Here is a 15,533-nt window from a genome sequence, read left to right as displayed (position 1 = left end):
AATTTTAAAGAACATAAGGCCCGTGGCAGGTTTTACATTCATGATGATATTTAGCTGCTGAACACAGTGACATCCCAAACCGTGTGATAGTAAATTCTCCTCTGTAAGTTCCAGTAAATCAATATGAGCGTTGTGTGGAACTGAAACATGATATAGGGAACTCAGAGTCCAAAAGGAAGGCAGCAAAAACAGCTGATGGCTTTTCAAGTATTTTCCAAGAGAAAGAAGAAATGGTAAAGTAGATGGATTTACACAGCGAAGGGAAGAGAAGTTTGTGTATGGCCGTGGGGCAGGGAGGAGGGAACTTAATTTGATTATTTGAATAATGGTGGAATTTTGTGTGAGCGCCAGCGTTTGTATTGATGTCTGTCTCCCCCATTCTAGACTGTAAGCTTGTTGAGGGCAGGGAACATCACTGTTTATTGTTATATTGTACTTTCTCAAGTGCTTAGTACAGTGCTCTGCACTCAGTAAATACAATCAAATGAATGAATGAACAGAGGTTTCTGTTTGCCCAGGAGATAGGACAGGAAGGAATTGCAGTAAATTGCAGCTGGGGGGGTGGGGTTAGGTTAGAGTAAGAACTTCCTGACTGAGCTGTGAGATACGAGCATAATTCCAAAGATCTCCTTCTGTCGAGAATTTTAAGAAAGAGATAGACATTGATGCTTCTGGAGAATCAGTCGAGGCAGAGAGATGGATTAGGGGCTATCCTAGAGTCCCTTTACATGAGTCTATATGTAAATAATCAATGGATTGGTACTAGATTTCTTTGCAAGCAAAGTAATAGTAATAGTTAAATACTACTGTTGCCAATCGAGAGCCTCTTAAATGTGATGCACTGGTGTTAAGCTCTCGGAAGTACAACAGAACCCCAATGCCACATTCCCTATGCAGAAGGATCTTACCCTCTAAAGGGGTAAAACAGACAAAGAAATGGCCGATATCCATGTAGGCACAAGCGCTCAGGTTGGGCATAAATCAGTCTACTCACACATACCCAAGTGTTAAAGGTGACTGAAGTGATGGGAAGAATTAAGATGCTGGTAATTAGTCATGGAAGATTTGTGGATGAGATGAGAAGGTCTGAAACAACCGCTTGCTGAATTTATCTAATTAAGTGGAGCGTTTCATGTAGTATTATCTTACGTTTTTATAAATGGGGCACCAGGAGGTTAAGTTACTCAGCCACAGGCTTCCAATGGCTAAACCAAGGTAGGCCCTCAAACCTCATTCTTCCTACCCGGCGTTCACTTCCCCGGGCATTGGCGTCATCGTCGCAGCACGTATCTCTTTGCTGAATGCCGTTCCCCTTTGTTTCCGCAGGTCTCACTGCCGCAGCCTCCCTCGTGTCCTTGGCGTGGGCCTTGGCGTCTTACCAGAAGGCTCTCCGGGACTCGCGCGACGACAAGAAGCCTATCAGCTACATGGCCGTCATCATCCAGTTTTGCTGGCATTTCTTCACCATTGCCGCCAGAGTCATCACTTTTGCCCTCTTTGCCTCAGTTTTCCAGCTGTACTTTGGGATTTTCATCGTCCTGCACTGGTGCATCATGACCTTCTGGATTGTCCACTGTGAGACGGAATTCTGCATCACCAAGTGGGAAGAGATCGTGTTCGACATGGTGGTGGGGATCATCTATATCTTTAGCTGGTTCAACGTCAAGGAAGGAAGGACACGCTGCAGGCTCTTCATTTACTATTTTGTGATCCTTTTGGAAAACTCTGCCTTGAGTGCTCTCTGGTACCTCTACAAGGCCCCACAGATCGCGGATGCATTTGCCATCCCAGCGCTGTGCGTGGTGTTCAGCAGCTTTTTAACGGGCATTGTTTTTATGCTGATGTATTATGCCTTCTTTCACCCCAACGGACCTCGATTTGGGCAGTCGCCAAGCTGTGCTTGTGAGGACCCTGTAACTGCCTTCACTCTGCCCCCAGAAGTGGCCACGAGCACCCTGAGGTCCATTTCCAACAACCGCAGCTTGTCAAGTGACCGGGATCAGAAATTTGTGGAGCGGGACGGGAGCACCCCTGTCTTTCAGGTGAGGCCCACCGCCCCCTCCACTCCATCATCCCGACCGCCGAGGATTGAAGAATCAGTCATTAAAATCGACCTGTTCAGGAACAGGTATCCAGCGTGGGAGAGACACGTATTGGACAGAAGCCTCCGGAAGGCCATCTTAGCTTTTGAATGTTCCCCTGCTCCTCCGCGGCTACAGTACAAAGATGACGCCTTGATTCAGGAGCGCCTGGAGTATGAAACCACGTTATAAAAACGGGAGGAACTTGGAGGTGCTGAAATGTTACAGTCCGAGCTAAGGGTGGACAGAAGGGCTGTGGCAATAACAAAACTTCATCCGAGGGGAGAGCAGCGGGGCGGAGCGTTGCCGGTCTGGCCGACGTGACGGGTTGTCGTTTGAGCCGTTGACGGCGGAGGGGCTGCTGCGGGACTCCTTCAGAGCAGCGACATCGCCTGAGAGCCGCAGTCATGCCCCCAGACGCAACTCGTGACTTTTCGCTGCGCCCGAACTCCTGCACAGTTCTTTCAATCAATCATTCAAAACCATAGGAAGGTTTAAGGGGAAAACCTGCCTATGACCGATGGGATATTTTTAAGAGGGTAACTGATATTTGTGTAGACACATAGTCATCTCTCCCACTCTATCACACACACATGCACATGCATACACACAAACACACACACACACACACACACAGAGCCTCCAGTCAAAATAGGCAACATGCCAATCCAAAACTCTTTTCCTGAAAAAAATGAAACAAGATTCTCGAGACTCCTGAAAAGAAACCTCTACTGTGTGGAATAGATTTGCAAATTATTTAAGTGAAAAAAAAATCTGTGTGTGTGAATCTACCAGGGGACTGCAAACTAAAGCCTGTTTACACAAGTGTTCATATTGATGGAATGGTTAGTTTTCTATGAAATTCAGGATTTATTTTCATTTAAAATTTCAGTTGAAAGCATCCTTCTTTGAGAGAAATCCTATGCAGTACGTTTGTGACTTTCAGAAAAAACCAAGGCGCTCTAGTACTTAGTCATGTAAATCGAATGGTAATCACGGTTCAGTATTCAATTGCAAAAAAAAAAAAAAAAAACCAACAAACACAAAGAAAAAACGAAGAAGGAAAAAAGGCAAAATTGAAAGCCTGGGCTCCACTACCTTTGGAGACCAGGTTTGGTTGGTAAGGGGCAAAGCACCTGGAAATGAATATTTTGAAGCCACTTCAGGGCTCAGAATACACAGCTCCGAGTGTCACGTGTGACCTGGTGCGAATCAAGAACGTGACACGCCATAACCTTCTAGTGCCAAACATTTCAGACCTACAAGACTGATATTAATACCTGAGGGATTGAGAATGAGTGGCATGAGCCCTTCACAAGCAGGAAGCAAGAAAAAATGATGAAGTTCTCCAAGTGTACAGACAGCTTGTCTTTCGGTTGTTTTTATTTAACCCCCACCTGAGGTGAAAGTGATATGTCTTTTAGAGGCTTTGAGCCACTTATTAGTAAGTATGAGCAGAGAATTCTAAGACACACGCAAAGAGGACGAGCCCTGGGAACTGATTCAAGATTCGTTGATATCCAGATAACAGTGTGTTTAAATCACTTGTAAAATTCTGTGCTTGCAACAGGTTTCTGGGCTTAAACACCTCCTTGTGGGGTACAAATGTTAATCTTCTTTCCATTCCACAGTCTCTCCAGGGGTGCTCTAAGTTTTTTAAAGGTGCAGGTCATATTCTGATACTTTCCTCTTAATCTGGTGCAGAGTGGAATGACGCATGGATTGTTTCAATATTTTGTAACCAAAATGGGAAGGTTTTACTTTTTATAGAACCCTGTAATCTTTTCAATCCACCTTATGCTCTTTTAATACCTTGGCATTTCCAAAAAGTGCTCCACAAATTACAGCAGCTGGTCTCCTCTGCAGATTGATAAGCATATGTTTCTCCCGAAATAGTTTTGTTTTTCATTATCAGAGTTGCAGGAATAACAGGCATAGATATTTTTAGAACATCAGATAAAGTTTAGGTAAGGCACTAAAGCTCTTCAAGAAAAATAATTTTCTGTATAACTGCTTTCATCCATTTTCTACAAGCAAGCCATAGTTGAAGACTTTAAAAAAGAAAAATTCCACTTCCCTAGCTCAACGGTCAGAAGTTGCTGAGGTCATTTATTCCTTAACCTTGCCACAGGATGCTTTAAGTAGCCACAGAGCTGTGGTCTACACCATGCTTCTTTAGCCCCTGCATGCATTTTTCTATTCATTCCAGAAGCCATTTGTTAATAACCCACACTTATTCATCAGTAAAACTTCAACCTTGATTATGATGCTGGTGGATTATAACCCCTCCAAGCAAACTCTCTGCAAAACAGCAGTCGCCTGCCATGTCAGTGGGATCAGGGGATTGGGATTATCTGAACAATCCAGGAGGGGTCTGCCAGGAATGGAGTTATTGATTGTGTTTTACCAAAGATTAGGGCTTAAGGAGGCACTGTGAAAGATCAAAGGTACAAAAGTGCAAAATTGCATTTACCTTTTTTTTTTCAATCATCCAAAAACCACCCCAAAAAAGACAGTTTGGAAAGAATGTGCAAAATGAAAAAAGTATAAAATTTCTCCCGGGAGCACAAGTATCTAAAATATATGAGGTCTAGTCTAGCTGCCTCCCTCTCATATTCTTTGTGCCTTATGGTCACATTAATCCTCTTCCCTCTCATCCGAAGGGGAAAATGTTGACTTCTGGGTCCAAGGCCATCTCCGAGACCAAGGAAGTAGAGGTAAATCTCTCATTAATATTGGTCCTGGACTTCAGAATCAAACAGGAGATGGTGGAAGGGGCACGACAACTCTTTCAAAAACTTATCTTTGCTCAGGTGTTTACCCTCGCCATGACAGTAGACATTTATTGAGCACCTTCTTGCCTTTTCAGCTCCACCAATACCAGCGGTCCTGGAATTCTGTTTCAGTGACTTTTTTTCTTTCATTCTTTTTTTTAAAAGGCCAAGATTTGGGGGAAAGGATAATCAGATTTTAAAATTAAAATTGCTACATTGCTTAAATGCTTGATTTGTTTCTCATCTGGATTGAAACCCAGGTTGTCACCTGGCATAAAAACTAATGGACATGTGACATCTTATCTGTGCTATAAGAAACCTGTCAATTTAATGGTGAAAGAAAAGAATAATTCAACAACAACTCAAATTTTAAACTCCTGACTTGACTGTATCCTAGAAAGCCTTAAGCATAAGCAGTAGAGTAGCGGGCCAGTGGATGTAAGGGGACTCAATAAATGTTAAGTGAGGATGAGGATAAAGAAATAGGCCAGTGTCCTAGATAATAATAATAATAATAATGTTGGTACTTGTTAAGCGCTTACTATGTGCCGAGCACTGTTCTAAGTGCTGGGGTAGACAGAGGGGAATCAGGATGTCCCACGTGGGGCTCACAGTCTTAATCCCCATTTTACAGATGAGGGAACTGAGGCACAGAGAAGTTAAGTGACATGCCCACAGTCACACAGCTGACAAGTGGCAGAGCTGGGATTCGAACTCATGACCTCTGACTCCAAAGCCCGTGCTCTTTCCACTGAGCCACGCTGCTTCTCTAATAATGATGTTGGTATTTGTTAAGCGCTTACTATGTGCCGAGCACTGTTCTAAGCGCTGGGGTAGACACAGAGGAATCAGGTTGTCCCACGTGGGGCTCACAGTTCTAATCCCCATTTTCCAGATGAGGTCACTGAGGCACTGAGAAGTGAAGTGACTTGCCCACAGTCACACAGCTGACAAGTGGCCGAGGCGGGATTCGAACCCATGACCTCTGACTCCAAAGCCCGGGCTCTTTCCACTGAGCCACGCCGCTTCTCTGTACACAAGTTAATCACTGTGACTTAAACCTGAATATTGACTTCTAAGGGCTTAATAATCAACACGTACAATTTCTTTCCTTGGTAGAAATAAATTGAATAGCATATTATTGATGAATATCAAAAGGACAGGAAAAATGAATTCTCAGTGTCAGAAGTTTTATTATGTTTCTCTCCTGAGTTGGAAATTTCACATGATAAAACCTGTTAGTGACCAAACATAATATAGGCCCTAGGTCTGTTTTTAAAATATGCTGTTTATTTTCTAGAAAGGAGTGCTGTTGCTCATGTTTACAAAATAATCATCCCAGTGAGAGAGATTCAAATGAAGGATTTTCTCATCTATGACCTTGAACATTACCTTTTTTGGCTACCTCTATTCAGTTCGTTTAAAACCTTTCAAAACTTTCAAAAGTAATAATTTAAAAATGCTGCTCCTCCATGGTTATAGAAGTCTCAGAGGCAGCTTAAACGTAAGTTATCTGCCACCTCCCCCAAATCCACACTTGTGAACAGGATTAAGTTTCTGACTTTCCCTCTGTGCTGTGTCCACACGACTTTTGCCCGTGCCCAGCTTGCAATGATTCTTCGCTGCATTTGGAGGGCTCAAGACCTGACTTCCATGCCCATGAGCTGTCAATCGTCTATAGTGATTGCAGCGTCAATTCAAGAGGGAACCAAAAGGCATGCATCCATCCACCTTATTTCAGGTTGAGTTCCTATAAGGAGTGCATTATGGAAATAATCACAACATGTGTCCATGAATTAACAGGCTCCAAGCTGTAATCACTAATTCTATAGTACAACTGTGCAGAATGTGGGTGGAATTGAATAAAAAACACAATGAGCCATTTAATTTTGCTAATTGTAGCAATTAGGCTACCTCACATGAAGCCCGATCTCTCAGCATAAAGCCAAATGGAGTAAGTGGCAAGCAGCCATTTATGTAGCCGAAAAACATGTTCGGAAAACTACCTTTGACTGTTAATAGGAATGTGCCATTTTATCATCCGTTTAAATCTTTAAACCATGTGCTCTGTGAGGGGAAGATCAGAAATAAGTTTGTTTAAAGGCAGAAATTAATTTTTCACTTTTTCTAAAAGTTTTCCACTCACTGCTGCTTATTGAATTGATTCTTCAATTAAATCCATTCATTTGTTTCTTCAAAGGTTTAAAATGAGGTCCTCATTCAGCAGTGGTTCAGGCTGAAAAAGTGGCCTCATGACCAATTATGTCCAAAGCAAATTTTGTTAAAGGCAGTGATTAAAACTGTAAATTCTATCCAGAAGAGGTTAGATTTTATTCCTTCTTCTAACTCACTATGAGAAAGTTCTGCTCCCAAATCCCAGTGAAGATCCATTGACTAAATAAAGTGATGATGGTGAGTCCTATCTTGCCTTTTTCTTTTCACTTTCAAGAATAGTCTCTTTCAAAATGATCCATGTATGGGTTCTGATTGAACTTTATTTTGTTCATTTTACCCAGACAGAAAAATGTCTAGATCCCATACGATTTCTCAGTGAGGTTACAACTATTTCAGACAAATCCATCAAAAGTAACAGGCAAAATTTTTGAAGATACATATTGGGAGACAGACTATTCAAATGGTGATCTTTTTGTCTCCTTCGTATTAGGTGCATGGCATTCCCAAACATTCCGTTGATCGACAGGACTAAAATGTCACTTGTAACTCTTTGGTAAAAGTGGTAACTTTTCCCCATAGAAGTTGTGATTAGATGTTTTCTCCTTTATGGCTGGGCATTTTTGAATGGAACTGTGAAGAAACAGAGCAGCGGACTGTTCATTAATCCTATTGAATTCCAAATCAGGGAAAACATTCCTAGAATATCTGGAAAAAAAAGTGGAAGTCAGAAAAATATTTTACTGCTTTTCCTGAACCTGTGATGCTAGTCTGTTGGTCCTGTGGCAATCCTAGTGGGTAATATTTCAGATCTGGGAGTGCTATAGGAAGCTTATGACTCTTGGAAAGTGGGATGACCCTGGAGTTTTCTCTTTTACACTCACGCACCCTCGTGCTCTCTCGTGCTTTCACTCTCCCATGCACTTTGACGTGTTCTTTCCCTCACGCTGTCTTGTTCTCACACTCTCTCACGTGCTCTCTTTCACTCTCATAATCTTGCACACTCTTGATCTCTCTTGCTCTCCCACTCATACTCTCGCACTCTCTCTTGCGCTCTTTCTCTGGCCTCTCTCCCACTTATGCCACCTCAATTCCTGGCAGGGGCTGTCTCCCCTGGCACCGCTAATTTGGAAAAAAAACTGGAAATAGGAACTCTTAGTGCCCAGCACTTTTTCCCGGAGTATTTGGCACCTTCAGGGGAAGCAGAGGAAAGTGCTGAAGGAGGTAATGGGGCATCTTCCAAGCTTCCTTGGACATTTCCAGTTTGCACCTGTGTTGGCAATACTACTTGGGGAATGGGGGGAGCAGATAAACTGTGGGCCCCACCGGGAGCCACTCTGTCAATCGCCCTACTCCAGAGTTCTTATCACCACTTCCCCAGGTATCCCCACTGCACAGAGTGTCGGCCTGGACAGAGAACTAGTGCTGGAAGGGTTTGAGGTGGACGCCTAGCTGTCGAGAGACTTTTTACTGAGATCAGGTCACGAAGATGGTGTCTCCAAATGGAAACAGAGGACGAGCCTTGGTCCAGATGCAACGTCTTCAAGACCGAGAACTTGCATGAAGTAATCGATTCTACTGCTAGTGGTTTACACGGGACCACTGCACCCTCTTGTCCCTGCCAGTCAAGTTTCTGTTAAGTCGGTGGGCACAGCAAGCGAGTAGGTGATCAGGGATGCAGCACATTGCAAAGCTGTGCAAGAATCTTTTCTTAAAAGCCCATTTCTGGCCAGGCAGTGGATAACACCGTAGACCAGCCATAACTGCCTTGATAGACACTGCAATCTTAGTTGTCCTTGATGGCCAGCTACTTTCAGGATTCTTGCTGAGCCTGTCCAAAGTCCAGGCAGTTATCAGACCAAAATCCCTCACCACTGTAACCACCACGATGATGTGTCCATCAACCTTACGTGGTTACATTCTAGGAACCACTTACAAACCTAACTGGAGTTGAATGTATTTCTCTTAAGGGTCAGTCTTAATTACAAGGCAAACCCATCTGTAAATAGACCCTTTATGATGCTATGTTATTTTTTAAAAGCTTTGCTCATCATCAAATTGGACATCCCAAAAATCCAGTGAGATAAACCACTTTCCGTAATGATGATAGATAGAGTATGGTAATGAAACCAAACAAGTGTAAGTAGGCACAGCTAGACAATAGGCCCCCATAAAAATGGAAAGTTTCATTAAAGAGCAAGCTAGCTGCTTTCACAGTCAAGTAACCCTGGCCAGTTTGTCTTTTGAAAGGTATAAGAATCATCACAGTATAAAAAGCACACAAAATTAAAACATCTTCAGCCTGTAAAAGTCATGTTAAAGCAACACAAACTCTCGCTTTAGGCAGTAGATTCCCGAGTACTGTCATCAGTTGGAAATAAAAGATTACGGTGACTCCAAGACTCCAATACAAGAAGTCTTTTTCCCTTGCTGGTAGGATAGTTTGACTTTCCAACAGGAAGCTTGGCATTTCTTGGTATTTATTGACATTGGAACACAGCAGCTTTTTGCTGTAAAATGTAATTGGAACCAGTGATTTCTCATGATAATCTGGGCAGTTGAAAAAAGGCCAAAGCTAGGCCTTTTGACATATTGGATCATGAACTCATGTATCCAACACCGAGCCTCAGATCCAACTGGCCATGGATTGGGTTCTCACACAAATCCAAACTAAAGGTAGCCCTCCGTCAATCAAGTGGTAAATCTCCCCATCTCTGATTCATTGTTCTGCCTTTCACCTATCTGGAATTCCCTCCCCATTCAGTTTAACTAAATCACATCCTTCCCCACCTAAAATATCACCTTCTTCAAGATCTAGTCTCTGACTAATGCCTCGCCTTCCTGGTGTTCTAGCCTATCAGTCAGTTTAGGATTCATAAATATATATCTGTTTGCTTATTGTAATTTATTCATAGTGCCTATTATTTATTCTCTTTCTCCTAGCTCTGGTGTGTTTGTCGATTTATATCTACCATCTATCCCAATTTTATTGTGATCTTCTTGAGGACAAGGGTCACTATTTTACTAATTTTGGATGCACTTAATAAATGCTGTTTTTATAGTTATTGTTAATAATAATAATAATAATAATGATAACTGGTTATTCTGTTCTTCCCAGAGAAGAGACTAGATTAAACTCTTAAAGTGATTTAAATGAGAGGTTCTTGTTGAGACCAAGTATTTTCTAGACTTGCAGTTTTGTGTAATATTTTCTCTAAGAATCCTTTTTGTCATGCATCTTTAAGTTACCTTCCATATTCCTTGACTACATAGTCCTCTTAAGGGAAGTCCAGGCAGCGGCTGGAGATCACAGGTTCAGGGTGTATGGAGCAAAATAATTTGGAAATATTAATTGGAAAATTTCACTTCTCTACAATCCTACATGAGCTAATAGTACCATTCAGTTCTGCTAAGGTAGTACAGCTATTGCTGACAGGATTTCTTTTGCTTATTTATGTATTCTTGTGCTCAGAGTACTGGTTAAGAAATCCAGAGAATTTTTGATTTGACCTTGTGGGTGCTAAACCAAACATTTTGGCCTTGAGTATGCTAAGTTTACATAAATCATCAACTCTAATAAAGTAAACTGGTGAGATGACATTTATCTGTGAAGCTAATTCCAGAGAAGAAAGTCAAACTTCTAGGTCTCGCAACCTTTGCCATCTAGAAAACTAAAGTCACTTCCTCATTAATCATTCACATAAGATCATCAGTGAGTAATCAAAGGGTGCTATTTCTGCTTGGGTCATCTATATTGCAAATAAGAATGTCTTGTCCATTATGCTCCTGAGGTACTAATGACTACACTTTAATCCCTGGAATGTTTAAAATGCTTTACCATTAGCTCTAGAAAAATGCAATATCAAAATGATACTTCCTAAGAAACCAATGAACAATTAAAAGCCCAGATCAAGAATACCCCTAAATGTGTTTGGTAAATACATAGTGGTTTGGGGATGTTATATATCCATTTGGCATTGGGATTTCCAGCCAAGAGATTATACCTCCATTACTATTGGTACTTTGGCCTCTTTGAACTCTGAGCTCTCCACGGGTTGGGTGTCACTGCATCCACTTGTGAAGTAGCCCCGGAGCTAGTTTTTGTTGTTATTTGATTGAGCCCAAAGCTATGAAGCAGTGAAAAGATGGTCTTAGTAGATAAAGGGAGAGCCTTCAAAGGCCTATAGTTGAAGAGTATAGTGATATTTACTCCGTGAAAGGCCTGAACTATTCAGCTATTTTTAAAATCTTTAGAATGGGCTATTTATTTACCAAGTGTACAGAGCTCTGAGTTGTACTGGAAAACTCTGGAGAGCAAACATCTTTCATCATCTGAGTCAGATATCTTGTGCTGAGAAAAGTGAAGTTTTTTCTCTCCCTGATCAAGAGGAGGTGGGCCACCAATAGGTTGTGAAATACATGCTTATAGTTCCACAAATCTGTGTATTTTCTGATGCAATTGATTCTTTTTGTTTTTTACAGAAACATCTTGGAACTTGTCAAGCTTTACTCGAGGTGATTTGCAGTTAATTAATTCAACAGACATTTTAATCTTGCATATTTGTGACTTGTAATATTGTAATCAAGCTACTCCAAGCAAACATTAATCAGTTAGTGAAAAAAGGAGCACCACTTTCATTTTTGTGCCATTCTGCGCCTAGGGCTGAAGCAAAAGACCTACATGAAATATAACACTAATAAATTCATGCTGCCTAATTTCTCATCATTCATATTATTAATATGCATACTCTTGTTTTTGCAAGTAAGCACTGTTTTGGGGGAAATGGATTGTTGGGCAGCCAATTGCCTCATGATATCTTAATGGGATCCAGGCATTTTCTTTAAATTGAGCCAAATCCAGTAATGGACATGAACACAAGTCAATGTTTCCTATTTACAAGGTGCTGTGCATGAAAAAAGGTGCTGCCTTTAGTCCAGTTTTTAGGGCACGGTTGTCCATCTTAAAATAACCATTTTTTTTTAATCAACTTGGACGTTGAAGGTAATATGGAACTACTCTGCAATTCTCTCCCTGGGACGAGACCATCCCAAATCCAAGTTGTGGGTTGTGACTGTGGAGGTGCTCACTGTCATTGCCCCATTCCATGTTTGTTTTGGGGGTATAAACTTCGGTGCCTAAGCTCATCCACATGACCTCTTTTGGATATTTAAAATTCACTTCAGATGGACAGCTCACCCAAGCTTCCTTACTATTTAAAATAACTACTTAATTTGTCTCGAGAAAGATCAAAGCTATACTGGTCGAAAGGGACTAGAATAGACTGAGATGATATCAACAAGAAACATGGAAGATGTTCACAGGCGATTATTCTTCATGAGCATTTCTGCCCTGAGATACTGGACAGGGTTCTAACTTGATAGAGAGACAGTGTGCTAAACCAAATCCAGATGACCCTCCAAGTGAAAGTCATCATGCCCATCTTCAGGCTCGTCATGCAGTCTACAGAAAAATGAGCCGGTTGTGGCCGTGGGTCATACGCAGAAGAGTCTCCTTAACAGCATGGGCCCGCCATCTCTGAAGAAACACCAAGAATGGAAAATGCAAAAAGCCTGAAGCTTCTTCTCACCCCTCTCAGTCACCGCTGGATCCTTCGGACCAAAACATCAAAAGGAAGTTATATGCTCCCACCAATGCTAAGAGATGGGTTCTCCAGAAATATTTAATTGGTCCTTGGCCCAAGTTCTGAATCCAAGACAGAAAAACAATGTTACTTCCCACCACATTTTTTATTTTTAAATGTAAAGTCAACCATCGTGAAGTTGCCCCCAGCATCCTACTTAAAATGTCAGTCTAAGTTATCTAGTTTTCTAAAACCCAAAGTAACCAAGGTATCCCCCAAATTCCTGTAAACTACTCGATGTTTTCGACCGAGGTTAACGTCTGAGCAATAAAACCATCCTCTTAAAGGAGGTGCTGGAGGGGAGGATTGCTCAAATTAGGCATCTAGAGAGTCTCCCAAAAAGGACACACCCATTTGTGGGTTAGCAACATTTGGCTTTCTTTCAGAGTAGAGATTCGAGAGAGCCGTGACACTCCTCTAACTATGGAGGTAGATATTTTCTTCCAAGAAAATCAACGTGGTAGAAACAAGGCATACGGAAAAAGAGTTTGAAGATAATGACCTCAAATCAGAGGTAGCCTTATTCTATTCCGACAGGGAAGATTCCCCAGTGATAATTCTCCCTGGTCACTGACCCTTTGCTGCTATATGGCCTGGCATGCCACGGACTCCTGGTGGATTTTAAGGCAAGCTATTCTAAGTTGTCCTAAGTCACTTTTGCTTCAGAACATTTGTAATTTAATTACCCTAGATTTGAATAGTAATGAGATTCAGGGTTACCATGGCCTTATGTATCATCCTACTGTAAATTTACCGCCACATCACAATATTCCTTTGTTTTCAAATTCACTAAAGCAGGTTTACAATTTTAGCTGAATCCTTTAAACTGGATCTAGAGCCTGCCAATCCCCAAACCACTGTACTCACTGATTAGAAAAATCACACAAGAAAAGTGAAGAGTTAAGGCCTTTCCAGAGAATTCACCCGATGGAGATACACTCGATCATTCTTGACTAATGCCCTACCTTTTCCTCAGTGGCAAGCTGTTCTGTCAAAATTATCCAGAAAATTAGCTAACTCTCCACTTCCCTATGCCTTCTGTGGTGGACAGCTCTTTCTCACATTCTCTCAATGTTCTCCTGTTTTAAACCATAGTTGGCAGAGCAAATGAGCATTCCAGATCGATAACGTGTGTCTACAACAGACAAAACACATGGCTAGGTACTTATTTTGGTTAATGCCCGAACAGATCCCAGCTCCTGTTTAGTGACCCTAGTGATCCAAACTCGTTTCAATCCAAATAAACAAGAATTTGGGGCAGGGTCGTGGGGGGTGGGTGGGGGGAGAGTGGGGAGGGGGTGGTTGTAATTGAATGAGCCAGTCTGGTTTGCCTTAAGACCATTCTTTGGGGCTTGTGGTAGAAAAGGCAATCAGTCCGTGATACTGAGTCTCACGTGTGCTTCCTGATTTACCCGGATGGTTTGTAGCTGTTAGAGGACTGGCTGTCCAGCCCTCTTCCATTCCTCCCACCCCCAACCTTGCCTGGACTGGGATGGGAGGGCAGGCAAAAGATCTGGATCTGGACTGGATCCACCTGACGGGCAGAGAATCTCTCAGACTTGGCTCACACTTCAAGGAACATGCCAAGGTGAATCTGAAGGCAGGACTAGTAGCCATTGGTTCCTTCATGAATGGTGGTGCCTACCCCAGCTGGTCCCTTTGAGCACGCTGGGGAAGGTGTCAACACCCAGGTTGCCCCATTGGGCTTCTTGGATAAAATAGACTTTCAACTGAAATACCCCCTTTGATTAAGATGTGCTTGCCTGTTTCAGACATGAAAAGAGTATTCCAGTCATGCAAAGGATGGAACTTTGCTTCCTTGTACGGTTATCTACTGCCAGACATAACTTGCTACTAAATAGTCTTTTGGAGTGGAGAAAGAGGAGTAAAAATCTTATAGCAAAGCAGCCTCTAATCCGCTTGGCAGTTAAATCATGTAAAATCAGTGGGTCTTTTGGATTTAGCATGTAAGGGCCAAGGGTTTATCTGGCACTGAGCATTTTTAGATCAACAACCCAGAACTCTTTCCTAATGGGAACTTATCCTGAAACAAGCATTTCTCTCCCCCCATCAGCCCTAGATTTAGTTTTCTGGTTTGACCCTTTTCAGTACAAAATCCACTCAATAGGTCTGTCCTTCCCATTCAAAGTGTGCAACATTGTATTTCGGTGCACCATAAGGTTCAGGGAAAGTAGGAAGCTCTAAAAGAAAACATCCTTGAGACTATGCTGTTACCCCAGTATTCATCCTGCTAATTTATCACCATTTGCAGCCCCTGCAAAATAGGGGGTTTTAAAATGTTACTGGAGCAAATGGCAGTTTTTCCCCTTTTAAAGAAATTCCATGTCTTGAATTGTTGGGTTTTTTTTTTTTTTTAAGCTGGTCCCTTCATGTTGAATGAAGCATGAATGATTTCCTAATAGAGAAGCACTGAGAAACGAGAAAGGAATAATCAGAGGAGAATTCATTTTCCTGATGGGAGCCTTGAGATGTGTATTCAGACTCTTGTACTGAATATATGTAAGTGATTTGTGAGCATGTCTCCTGCGCGGTGCTGGAAATTGAGCCCTGCAGTCAGCTCTTCACAATGACCTTTTGGTATGGCTTTGCCTTGGCGACAGTGGCTAATTCTGCTGTATGAACGGTGCATTTTCCATTATTGCCCATTCATCACTTGGCAGCGAACAGGTGAAGTTCAGAGCCACTCTTTCAGCACCCTGTGGCTTTGTATGTCCTCAGAGCCGGTCGCCCAGACCTTAATAGCATGTACGTGAAGGGTTTCCAGCTGCGCAAGGACTGAGACTGGATTTCCAAAGAATTGCTAAATGAGCAGGAGATACTTCAGGATGGTCTGCCTTAGCTGA

At 42.1% G+C, this 15,533-nt stretch overlaps 1 protein-coding gene across 3 annotated transcripts in view; it reads left to right on the top strand.

The window, feature by feature from the left end:
* The window catches only part of XKR4 (XK related 4), a 272,001-nt gene extending 258,066 nt beyond the window's left edge, over positions 1-13,935 (top strand). The window contains exons 3-4 of one of the 3 annotated variants that reach the window (XR_005660223.1): positions 1,327-2,926; positions 11,510-13,935. Coding sequence is in view for 1 of the 3 variants with exons in the window: in XM_029068424.2 (XP_028924257.1) it covers positions 1,327-2,273 (947 nt within the window). In the remaining 2 variants the exon portion in view is untranslated. Of the gene's footprint in view, positions 1-1,326; positions 5,390-11,509 lie in introns of those variants that run through there. The other 2 variants (XR_005660221.1, XM_029068424.2) reach the window with 2 other exon arrangements.
* The last annotated feature ends 1,598 nt before the right edge of the window (positions 13,936-15,533 follow it).

Source organism: Ornithorhynchus anatinus, chromosome 7, assembly GCF_004115215.2.
Source record: "Ornithorhynchus anatinus isolate Pmale09 chromosome 7, mOrnAna1.pri.v4, whole genome shotgun sequence".
NCBI lineage: Eukaryota > Metazoa > Chordata > Mammalia > Monotremata > Ornithorhynchidae > Ornithorhynchus > Ornithorhynchus anatinus.
This window is presented reverse-complemented; position numbering and strand designations above follow the sequence as displayed.